The sequence below is a fragment of the Nanorana parkeri genome, unplaced genomic scaffold (assembly GCF_000935625.1).
Source record: "Nanorana parkeri isolate BGI_ZX_2015 unplaced genomic scaffold, ASM93562v1 scaffold391, whole genome shotgun sequence".
Taxonomy (NCBI): Eukaryota; Metazoa; Chordata; class Amphibia; order Anura; family Dicroglossidae; genus Nanorana; species Nanorana parkeri.
Window position 1 is genome coordinate 742,572 of NW_017306659.1, and position 13,110 is coordinate 755,681.

The 13,110-nt window shown below is 39.0% G+C and overlaps 1 protein-coding gene across 1 annotated transcript in view; it reads left to right on the forward strand.

Annotated features, from left to right (window-relative positions):
• Positions 1-13,110, forward strand: part of SASH1 (SAM and SH3 domain containing 1) — a 187,411-nt gene that overhangs the window by 105,552 nt on the left and 68,749 nt on the right. The window contains exons 7-8 of the mRNA XM_018559386.1: positions 4,071-4,183; positions 8,075-8,176. Of these exons, the coding sequence (XP_018414888.1) occupies positions 4,071-4,183; positions 8,075-8,176 (215 nt within the window). The remainder of the gene's footprint in view (positions 1-4,070; positions 4,184-8,074; positions 8,177-13,110) is intronic.

The following is a 13,110-nucleotide window of genomic DNA, read 5'->3' on the forward strand; positions in this document are numbered from 1 at the left end:
TGTACAAAAGGTATCTACAAAAGGTGCTGTAGATTCCATGTTGTAGGAAAGTGTTATATTGCCAGAGCTGATATGTGCCATATCTCTGCTTACAAAATGTATTACCAGACCAGCTACTATCATTAGACTGTCTGGTGTTGGCTAATGCCAGCCATACACGGATCGAAATTCACCTGGCTTGACAAAAGTAGATTTTTCAATTGTTTGCCAAACAGTGACTGCAATCACTGTTCAAGATCTGACTCTTGTGGGTATAGATATTTGGAAGTGTGGAAAGAAAGTGCTGGACCTGTGTGAGTATTCTCTTGGTGTTTCTCATCCAACAGTAGTGAAGTGATCTCGAAGAGGTTTAACTGCTTGTTTCGGTCTAGAGTAGCAGTGTAAAGCAGTTTTACTTAACTGACTCCTGCTCCAATGGCACTCACCGTTCTCCCCTTTGCTCCAGCTTGTGGACTGTCCTTCAGTGTCCTCACGTATAATGCAGGGCTCTGGACCCTGCATTGTACAAGATGATGTCAGCGGGTCTTTGACCGGCAGAGGGGAGAAGAGGCTGCAGGCACCACTCTTGGTGCCAGCAATATAGTGGAATAAAAGTCCTTTACACCAGTCACCTAGACTAAAAGAAGCAGTGAACTCTTGCAGTGTGGGGTTAGCCCCACAGCAAGGGGAGGTTTTTCTTATTTCCCCAGGAATGGACTTTAAGGTGTATGGCCAGCTTAAGCTCTGTTCCTTTCCTGCCATAACATTCTGCACTTTTTTGACTTTCTCCTTTTCCTCTGCATTTCATTATCTATTCTCCAACCTTCTTGCTTTCTTCCCCCAGTGTTCCCACTTTTCACCTCTGCACCTCTTCTGCATCTCCCTATATCCCTGTCTAGCTGCAATACCAGGTAAAACCATTATGCACACTCATGTCATCACTGAATTCCTTCCCCACTTCTACATTCCAATTAAAATCTGCACCCATTGTTACCTCTCTGCCCTGCCCTCCCCCCATCAACCCACCTAACCACTTATGTAAAAGTGCTGCTGGTGTGCGTGTGCCCAGACATTGCCGTTGCGCTCAATCAAGCTGCATCGTACTGTTTTGTTTTGTTTTTTGTTTCGACTTGATTGATATTTCACACAAAAAAATTATAATTTTTAAAGCATGGTGGTGTGACCTGTGCCCACCCACGACAAGTCAAATTGCCTTGTCTTGTGTTCGAGCTGTATATGTTAAGAGCGCAGGGCCGCGCCGCAGTCGGGACAGATCCCAACAATATTATCAAGCTCCACCCCGCAGGCTGATTGACAGCTGCATCTGCCTGTTTTTCAATCACCGCATAATTCTCCTTGAACGGTCTCCCAAAAGCAACTGTGATGGTCGCTTTGTAAATATCTGTTGCTTTGTTGAAATGTAGCAAGATTATGCGGAGACATAAAGTTTTACATAGATAAACAAAATATTGGTTTTGCTTTACTATTTTTCTACACATTGTCCCACTTTACACATAAATATTCCCCATTAAGGTTAAGTTTACTTGCTCAATCGTGGGGTTCTTCTCACTGCAGGCTGGTTTACAAACTTGATTCCACACAGCTGTTCAAGGCTGTTTCAACACATCCGCATCATCTATTCACAGATCCTTTGACAGGATCTGTGAATGTAGAAACTACATGTCCTGCTAGCCACCGTGGCAGAGGGACTTGCAGTTCTCAATGGACTATAAGTGTGGTGTCATCATTGCACTTGTAGTCCATTTGCACTTCCTCCCGTTAATGTTACTGACTTTCCGTACCTTGGTACAGACATGGACAGGGGGATGGGTATGCAGGAGACAGAGCATTGCACCTGCAATCTACTGATCGTGGCTGCAAGCTTTACTGGATCCAATTCAAAAAATAATAATAAAAGAAATGTGCATTTTTTTGTTTCAAAAGCTGGAATTGCCATTTAACACAGTCTGTAAATGTTTGATCGACAGAGTTTCAATGTTGCAGTGCAGGGTAAAAAAGGAAATGGTAAAAGACAGGCAAAAATAGGAGAAAATCTACCAAAAGATTTGTTAACAAGCAATTATGCCACCAGAACTAAGAGCGGCATGGGGGCTGCTATTGCTGACTTCCAAAAATTCTAGTTGCCTGGCTGTTCCTTGCTTCAATAATATCTTATTGTCAGTGACCAAGGAAGAACTGATCTGTGTACCTGTTCAAAAAATAACACTGACTCTTTGTATGTCTTCTTCTGTTGCTAACTGAAATGTCACAGCATGAGATGCTTTACTACAGTCTGACCATATCTTGTGATCACAAAATTGCATGTCTATGTAGAAATGTATTCATGGTTCTCATAAAGGCATATGCATGGGGTACATGCTTTGCTTTAGGCTAGTTGAAACATGACAGAGAACTCTCTTTATGATTTCTAATATGTGAGATTATACTGAAATTTAGACAAGTTTGGTGATGCAGTTCTGAAAGACATAACAGATGGGGGAGAATGAAACAATTCAGCTCTTTATTCTGTACAGTGTCCCAGAAGGCCCTCTGAGTACAATCCTGTGCATCCACACAATGAAATAATGTCCTATTTACTTGCTAGAGATGTTCCTTCAAAACTTCTACTTTCTTTAAAACAGGCAGTATTTTTCATCCCGTACAGAATTGCACTTCAATTGCCCTACTCCTCAACAGTGCTGTATATAGCCATCTGTGTATACGGACAAACAGCCCCACTAAAATGTTTGAGGGCTAGTTCACACCAAGCGCGGAGCAGGTGCAGAGCAGTTACAGAGCCGTTACAAAACTGCGTCCAATGTATTCCAATGGTATTTTGGGCTCTAGTTCACACCGCAGTGTTCAGTTCCAGAGCATGTGGAAAAACTGCAGCAAGCCCTATTTTACCTGCTCGCAAATGCATCAAACATGCATGCAAACACACTGGCATAATAATAATAATGGCGTTTACTGATTTACCTAATGGCAACAATGTTATCTATGCATGCTGTTAAGCTTTACAGGTAGTGATATAGCTTTGGCAATTAGCACGTGCTGATAGAAGCACGCTGATTATTTCACCTTTTGGAAAACAAGGAATCCCATTGGTTATGAATAGACCCCTTATGTGATAGCAATAAAGTTTAGTAGGGAAAAAATAAAGTCCCCCCCCAAAATTTTTTTTTAAAGTTACACATAACAAAGAATAAAGAAACAAAAAAATTTTTTAAAGTCCCCACCCATACATACACACATGCAAACATGCGTCGGGGGCGCATATGTGCAAAAAAGACGATTGCGCCCATTACACCGCACATGTTACATATCGCCGCGAACGTCGGAGTGAGAGCAATAGTTCTAGGGCCATCAATCACTGATAACACCAACTGATGAGCGGTAAAAGCTTTTAAAGCGTCGCCTATGGCCAATTTTGGGTATGGTAGTTTTCTGCGATTTCGCGGGTGCGCACAATTTTAAAGCTTGACATGTTTGGTGTCTATTTACCCGACGTGACCCGATCTTCTATATTTTACCAAAAAACTGGGTAATAATAAATGTTTCCTAACATTATGTTAAAAAAAACTTTTTTTTTCAAGATTTTCAGTAATTTTTCCTAATTATAGTAAAACATAAAACCCATATTGGTGATTAAATACCACCAAAAGAAAGCTCTATGTGTCCCCAAAAAATGGTATAAAATTCATTTCAGTACAGCGTTGCATGACGGAATAAAAGTCAGTCAAAGTACCGCAGCGCTGAATACTGAAAAATGGCCTGGCCAGGAAGGGGGTCTAAACACCTGGTCTTCAACCAGTTAAATAAAGGCCAAATTAGAGATGGATTGCTGCTGGATCCTGTGTCAGTTGCCATTTGCTTTATTGGAGTGTTATCACATGATGGACATTCAGTAGAACAATGTAAAGCTACATTTACTAGTAGTCAGGAGTGCGTTGCTATTATCCCCTTAAAATTACTTTGTAACTGATTACTCATTATGCATATGACCGTGCAGACTAGAATGTGTCCCTTTTGTTATGCACCCAGATGTGATCTATATTACAAGTTTTTTTTTCTGCTCCTTTTTTGTACAGGGGAGGATGTAGGTTACCTGGCTAGTGAGATCACAATGAGTGATGAAGAACGAATTCAGCTGATGATGATGGTAAAGGAAAAGATGATCACCATTGAGGAAGCACTTGCAAGGGTAGGATTCTATTAAATTAACCAGATATTCATGTGGTTACAATCTTTGCTAATGTGAGTGAAAGAAAGTGCAGCCTGTTTTTATCAAGCCTTTAAAGGTTTTGAAGTATAATGTATATTATGTTTTGTGAAAGTCATATGAAAGTCTGATGTGTATCTGACATATTTTGCCATACATGAATATGGATATATCTGACTTATTTTGTCATGAATATGAACTTAACTAAAAGATCCAGCTGTTCTATAACTGAGCCATATATTTTAGTCATATGGCAGCCACAAATACCTTACTATCTCTTTTAATATCCATTCAATAATTACTGATTGATCTTGATAATTTCCATGGGTAATACTTTGTTTTAAATGTGACACTCTCCCTCACCTGTCACATTTCTGGACAGCGAGAAGAGAAGGATGGAAAGAACATAGGGAACTATTGTTTTCTGTCTAAAGGGTTTGCTGCACACGAACGCCTTGGGAAAGCACATGGTGCTGCATTTTTTTTTCCAGATTTCCATTTTTCCATTCCATTCAGACATCATGTGTTCAGCAAATACATTTCAGCGTAGAGAACTAATGCAGCTGCCCTACTCTCCCATAACTGTCTGATGGAATGTGATGCAAGAGGGGCTGAAAAGAATAGCATGTTTTAGGTCCTACTACATTATTATTTTTTAGTTAAATTTACAGGATAATAGCTTTGTTAAAAATAATTTATGGTTAAGAAAGTTTTAAGTTTTAGTTCGTGATCTTTAAAAATCGTCATCTAAATCATTCAGACGTTAATATTGTCCTGTAAGTCCCTTTAAAACAATATCCTGCAGAGTATAACGCTCCTTCTTTAAAGCCCTGGGTCCGGTCCAATGACATAACAGATCATTTTTTTCACTCTTTTCCCATCCTAAATGTAGCAGAGAGCAATGCCATGTAATGACTTAATGCTGCTCTCTGCAGCATTCTTTTATGAGTACAGGGCAGGGGCTGTGTTTTGATACTCTGCACACATTGGAGTGGGTGGATAAGGCTAGGTATCATTCATCCTGAAAGAAGAGCACCATTACATTGCTTGGTTGGGGAGTCTGTGGGGGGAAAAGGTCTGGAGATCGGGTGAGTATAGCAGCCAAAGCAGCTTTTGTTATTTTACCGAGCTGTTTTTAGGTTTAATGCCTAAACCGGAATTGGGCTTTACCGTGAACCTGTGCTTCACTCTACTTAAAAAACAAAACTAAAAGTGCTTCCTAAGAGCAGAGTCAACGGGCTACCTGCTATTAGCTTCCTTGTCCAGAATAACAAAGTGAAAGTAATGTCATACCTGGACACAGAGGTGCCATTCTTTATCATATGGTCTACAATATGTCTGCCACAGTGGTGGTTGTCAACTATTCACCATTAAAAAAATTAAACCTGTCTTGACCATAAAATGATCAGCTTTGGCCATATAAATTATCCTGCGTACAATAAAATCACTGTTGCACATTTATTTATTAATTTGTATATTTTTGGTATATAATGAAATCAGAGACAGCCAATCATCTAGTACATTAAGCAAGTAATGTCAGCCTTCATACTTCTCTCAGTATGGTGTTCCTTTAAGTGTATGCAGAGCACTTCCAGGTTATTGTTCAACATGTTCTCTGCCAGAGCCGTTTTTGCACACATGTTAAATGCACATTTTACACTGGAATATTTCTTAAACCCCCCAAAGATATATATTTCCTGAAAGCAGACACCCTGTATAATAAAATGGTGGCAGTTGTCATGTCACATGATATTAGCGCAGGTGTTTATCTAACCCAAAATACACTGGTTATTTTTAGTGCACATAAACAAAATATGTTATCAATTTATTTTTTAAATATACAAGCTGAGTAAACATACCAAACATTTCAAGCTTCAAAATATTGTGCGCCCGTGAAATGCCTCAAAACAATGGTACCCAAAATTGCCTATTGGTGATGCTTTAAAAGCTTTTATAGGTCATCAGTTCAAATTACCCATAAATAACGGCCCTGGAATTATTCCCACATTGAGGCATGTGCTGCGATACCTACTATGTGTGGTGTAAGCGTTGTTTTCAGATGTAGGTCCCCCGCAAGACATGTTTGGGTTAGTATATGCATGCAACTTTTTTGGGAGGGCAGGGCATTTTTTTGGAAGGGTGTTTGTTTTTTACTTTTATTTACCTTTTATTTTAAAAAATGGCGCACATTTCAGTGCCCATGGAAGTTCCAGTGTTAAGCCGACAGTCAGGTGTCCCCTAGATAACCTTTTATGTATGCAAAGTTAGGGGAGGGGCAAAGGAGCTAGGGCTCCACAGAAAATATTTAGACACTTCCAGCAATAGGGAATTTACTTTTGCTGAAGTAGTCAAATTTTCTAGAAAGTTCAAAGGCACATTGCAAGTGAATAAAATAATAATTTATGGAAAGGAAAAACACTGCAAGTAAGTAATTATATTACTTGATTTTTCTTTCTTTTGACTTGGTTTTTAAGCTGGCGACCAAGATCTTTAATACTCCAAGGATTTCTTTTAACCTCCCCCTACTTTTTGTAATCATAATGTCAGCTTTCTGAATTTAAGTTAACATCATACATCAACTCCTTTATATTTATCTGAATACTGAATGATTCTTTTGTTTCTGATACACACACTACTAAGATCAATAGGTTCTGCTCACAAATGTCACCTCTAATTACTGCTTTTCGATACAGTGAGCCACAGTTTCAATATGGCAGTAGTGTAGTCTATTTATAATATAGTTTTATGTGTAAATTGTAGCTTTTGTACAAATACCTGTAAATCCAGAATATTCTCATATACAATACACAATTTTTGCATTTTGACCCATTGACTGGTTTAGTCTAAAAATTATTATGTTGTAATATTTCACCATTGCATGGTATCTGATTGCACAATCTCTGTACAACCTTTACCTAACTCTTGGTTCAATTTTTATACAATCAAGCAGGCCCTTTTTACTACATTTGTGTTTATTAATTCTAAAGCTGGTCAATAAGGCAGGCCCTACATTACATAAGTGTCTATTAAATCTGAAGCTGGTCACACATTACAAATATGATTGTATAATATTTTGTTTTTCAAAGCTCTGTAGTGTGAAGACCTACCTGATTGGATATAAATTTGTTAGGTAGGTAGGCAAGTCCTTGTGCTATATAGGCTTTGGTAAATCTAAAGAATACTGTACACAGATTTTACTGTAAGAATGTAACGTGTGTGGCCATCTTTTCTCCCTGCTCTGTACTCTACATTATAAGAGTTTAGCAAAACCATAAATGTATTCTGAGAAGCCCAGATAACTAAAATATGGCGCAGCATGACTTAAACTACCCATGGACAGAATGTCACAATGGTGGGATATTTCATCTGATTCCTAGGTTTGCAGACTACCAGGATATGTCTTTGAGCACAGAAGACATGCACATTTTTTGTCTAAAAGCAGGTTCCCCCTACAATATGTTTGCTGGGAGTGTCTGCTGAAATCTGTGGGAGCTCATAAGCATGCTGTATATCATCTAATCTTCTCACAATAGAATTAGGTGGCTATCACCTCATACACATAGGCATAGGTTCACTTGTTCTTTGGCAACCTGTATGTTTGTTGTTCAGTTGCTAATCTCCTCCATATTTACTACAATAACGATGTGGGCATTTTACTTATAAATGCATGGCAAACTCATATCAGTTTTCTATTCTTCTCTATTAAATGTAATTTGTACATGTTTCTGCCATGGCTGTTTCCTGCTTCTTAACAGTGCACCTTAACCATACTATGTCTGGCTATGAAAAGGAAGATTAATGCTTCCGAGCAGCAGTTTGCCTGTTGTGCCATTGCTGTTATGCAGTACTATGTTATTGTCTTCATCTTTTCAGCTGAAGGAGTATGAGTCACAGAATAAGACACCAGGGCCCCAGGACTCAGCAGATTGGGCTGATGGATCATATCCAGCTTGTGATGGGTCTTCCAATTGCAATGTGAGTCTTTTGTGTGTGTGTATTTAAACTGTTAGAAAGTTGAATAATTCATGGTAAAAATTCCTTTTATGTGAAAAAAGTTATGGTAAAGCACAGGATAAAACATGCATACCACATTGTGAATACAGGATAATACAAAATCTGCTCCGCCACCAGGCTGACTTATCCACTACCTTAGTTTGTTCTGAGTTTAGATCCTCCAATCCCCCTTCTTTGTCTTGCTATTTTTTTAAGCGTAGCTAGCATCAGATTTACATTTTCATGTTAAGTGCATGTATACTAACTAATGTGTGAGTATAACACTTATAAATAATCATTACCTCCCACAGAAATAACAGTATTCCACATGACAATGCCTTCATCTCTTTTTTTCTCCAAAAGAATGGAGCTAATTTGTTAAGGCTCTATCCAGGGTCAGCATCTACTTCCAGGACTGAGATGCTAGCTGAGATATGACAGACATGTAAATCCTGGTGGCTGTGTTAAACGTCTGACACAGATCAGGTCCAGCTGATGTCGTCTACCCTGTGACGTGCAACAAAGGGACAAACATTTTGCACTCTGATCACTGAGGGAGGGAAGTCCTGCAGAAATGCTTCTTTCTGCTTGTAGTAGACTGATGACATCCTCTTAGCCAAGGACAAAGTCACTTGACTGGAGATCAAGGATTGCTTTTTATAATAAAAGGTAGACTTTAAAAAAAAAAAAAAATACACATTTGGTGTATAGGCAGGTGTTGGGAAAGAGGGGATAACAAAATAGAAAAAGGGCCTTCGTTTACAGCTTTCTAGTCTGGTGCTGCTGCTGTCTGCACCACTGCAAAATCACTGGAAAGAAAACTGTTTTCGTTTGAACAAATTAAATGATCATCTAATGACAAAGTGATAACTAGAGAATAATAATCTCTCAGAATACCACACTCCAATTACTAAGTTAAATAGAAACTTAATTTATTCTGGGAAGCCCCAGAGTAGACACAACAATGATTTGCTCCCCCAAATTCAACCCTGGACAAGGGTTTAAATTAAGAGATATCCTGGGTATGGGACAAGGAAGATGGAAGACAATCATGAACTTGTGTTAACCCTTTTAATAAAATGTTGGCAATATTCTTTATTAAAAAAAATAAAATAAGTGTTTCAGTGTTTTTTGTTTTTTTTCAGCAATGGTAAGCAGGGGGAATGTTGTAACACAAGGTTACACACACACACACACACACACACAAGTGTGGAACAAGTCCTAAGAGATATGCTTCAAAAAGCTAATGTTAAAATAATGTTTATGTATATACAGATATTTTTTTTTATCCATGTCTAACCAGATTTTCATGAACTAGGCAAACCTGGTAAAAACATTTCTCTGCTAGCAAATTGTAATTCTGTATGACTTTACCTATACATATAATCTTAATGCGACATTAACTTGGAACAGGAGTACAGCAGAATAAATTATGGTGGTAATAAACCACTTACTGTTGTAAATGTGAATAAAATAGGTTGTCGAAAATACTAATAGTAAATGTGTATCTAAATAATAAATATTAGCTACCTTCTCAAGGACAAACCAGGCAGTTTTTCTCGATACTCTCTCTCCCTATATTCTCTCCACCAAAAATTTGTTAGATCTGTTTCACAATCTGATCTGGCTTAAATGCTAGCTAGTTGGTCAATGATGTCAACTGGGATCCCCAGCTAGCTTGTTAACATTCAGGAGCTGGCCAGGGAGCTGTCATTTGCAACAGGAGAAGAGTACTGGTGGGTCATGGTGGCGTGATCATGATTGGCATTAGATCTACATCTTGATTGGTGTTGAATTTATATATGGGGGCAATAACTTAAGAAAGGACTTGTTCTCAGTGTCTGTGTGTTGAGGGCAGGTGGCCTGGTATGGTTTAGGAGAGAGAAACCCACACAATCGTCGCTCCTGCCTTTCCTAGCCAGCCAGGCTGCACACCCGGATAAGGACTCCAGATAAGGGTCTGTTATAGATAAAGGTCTGGTATGGCTTTTGAAGGTGATTCCCACACTTTTTTTTTTTGCATGGGGCCTCCCTCAAAATCTATACCATACTCTTATCCAGGCATGCAGTTTAGGTGCCCAGGGAAGGAGGAGACAGCAAGCAAAAAAAAAAGGGTGGGACCCCTCTCAAATTCAATACCAGACTTTTATCTATAACAGACCTTTCTTTGGGCATGCAGTCTAGCCGGCCAGGAAAGAGGGATGGGGGGCAAAGAGCGTTCAACCCCTCACCCTCCTGCACTATACTAGGCATGTGCCATCAATGAGAGGGTACTTTGATGGGGAAGGGGGGCAGCGAAACAAGGGCCTTATCTCCACACTATTGACCCGGTTGATGTGGGAGTCTACGGGGACCTATCTGAATCTCCAGATAACCAACCCCACGTGAAGGAGTACATCATACCTCTTGTTACTTATTCACAAAAAATAATTAAAAAGTAAATAAAACAAATGCACACCATAGTAAAAATCCTTTATTTAAAATAAATACATCCGTTTGACCTGAACCCAAAGCTCATTCCTATTGTTGACTATAAACAGTTATTGCTAAGGGCATCTTTCCTCTCCATGCTCCTTACCAAGCTCTGTAAAGCTTTTTTTTTTTTAAATGATGGTGTGTTTATGAATGATGTATCCAGTAGAGGGCAGTGTTACCAAACAATGGAATTACTTGATCATTTTTATTTTGGAAGTTTCAATTCATTTTAAGTATGATTATCTTTAGAAGTATTATTTTAATCAACTTTAAAGAGGACAGTTTTATTTTAATATAAAATGGATATGATCAGTTTTATCTGTGTATTTTTTTCATGTGCAAATACTGCATGCATCAATGTCAGATATTCCTTATTGTACACTGTATTGGCCTGCATCTTGAATTTTACTTGCTTACTGGTTTCCTATCTAAATGCCATTCTTTATTGTTTCATGTTATCATGCAGAGTTAGATTGTATAAATATTTTTCTAGACTGTTCTAGTTTATAAAGAGCATTCAATCAGCATGTAATATCTTTAAAGCAAATTACCATAACAAATTGAAAATATTTTTATTTTTGGCCACTGCATATAATGACAGCCATTTTCTTCTTATTTACCCACTGTGGAGTATGTACACTACAGTATTTTGCACTATTACATAACTTTTGTGCACGGAGGTCTAGCTCACTTTGGCTATCACCACTGCTGTAGATATTTGCAGTAGAACCAACATAAATGGTTCACTCGTGTATATGTGCTCTAACTCTGTATTTAAGTTTGCAATAAGGTCATGGCACTTATATTTAAAGCTGATTGTACATTAGTACTTGGAGCCAAAGAAAAATATTGTTTTCAGTGAGAACATGTTTGAGTAATTTTTGCAATGTTTTTAGGTATTTATTTTTTTAGCCACCAGATGGAGCTTTTAGTGGCTCCGTAAACTGCATGGGAAGCATTTTATATTTAACAAGTTGAATGGCGTTGTGAGAAGGAGCAGTAAAACTCAACCATTGTGTAGAACAACAAAGTAGTGTGCAGAGCCTGCAGTGAGTTTGTAATGAGCAAATATGCTTGCCTGCTTGTGCATATATAAGTGTGTGTGTGTGTATGTATGTTATATATTAAACAGACCCCTGATATTTCCCTTTTACAATAGAAAAAGAGATTGAGTCTGCAATCTCTTTTTCTGCAGCCCCTGTTATAAATGAACAGGAATCCTCTATCCTGTTCATTCATAACTTGTGGATATAGTATGTTTACCATGTCCACAATCATGAATGAACAGGAAGTGATGTAGATCACTTCCCATTCATTCATAATTGAGGACACAGTAAACATACTCTGTCCTCAATTATTTACAAACAGACAGCGATCACTGATCTCTGACTGCTTGTACCGCTCACCTTCCTGGATCGGTTGTCACAGGAGGCTGAATGAGTGATGGGGAGGAGAACTCAATCTCTGTCTGCTGACTCCTCCCGTGCACCGCCGGCCCGGCCTCCCGTGACAGCTTGCAGCTGTCTCCGACCCCACACCGCTCTCCTGATCTGTGACAGGAGGCTGAGCAGTGCAGGAAGAGAGACGCCGGCCACTCAAAGCGCTCCCCCGCACCGCTCATCCTCCTGTGACCGTTTCTCTCCTCCCTGCTGGACACTGCGCTGTGTCAGAGCAGCTCCCGGCGGGGAGGATAGAAAGCATGGATGCACCATTATTTCAGCTGTAAGATGGCACTTTCGGCATTTTGCCAAATATATGTTGGTTTTAGATATGGGTAGGAAAGGGTAATAATGAGGTAAGTAGGAAACCGTTAGAGCCTCTGCTATGCCTTCACTGGACAAAGTCACCCTCTCTCTTTGTCCTAATGACCATTGTCACTGGGACTGAAAGTGAGGGAACATAAAAAATTTAGACTTAACACCAGAATAGAAATAGAGGGGACATTTTCGAAAGGGAACACATGTTCTGGTGTCTATTATTGTTATAATATAGGATTTATATAGTGCCAACAGTTTGTGCAGCATTTTACAAAAAATGGAAAGCCAGTACAGTTGCAATACAATTCCATAGAAGAGGATTAGAAGGGCCCTGCTGGTTAGAGTTTACAGTCTAAGACCGTTTACATCTGTGACCCACTGCCGAGATTTCCTCTAACTTCCTGTCCCCCAGAACCACCAGCAATTGAAGAGAAACCTCTGGAGTAGCTCACAGATTGCCCCGAGTAAATGAGAAGACTTTGAATGCTGCATTACAGGTCCACTTTAAATATGTGTTGCATTTGCACAGACCTTTATTTTGGTATGTTAGGGTTTATTTGTTACAAAGGGAAAACACTGGTAACTTCTCAGCATTTCTTCTCGCTTTCATTGCTCATAGATGCTTTTATGCTCTAGAAAATGTGGTATGAGAACATGGATAAGAACATATGTTTTCTGTCCCTA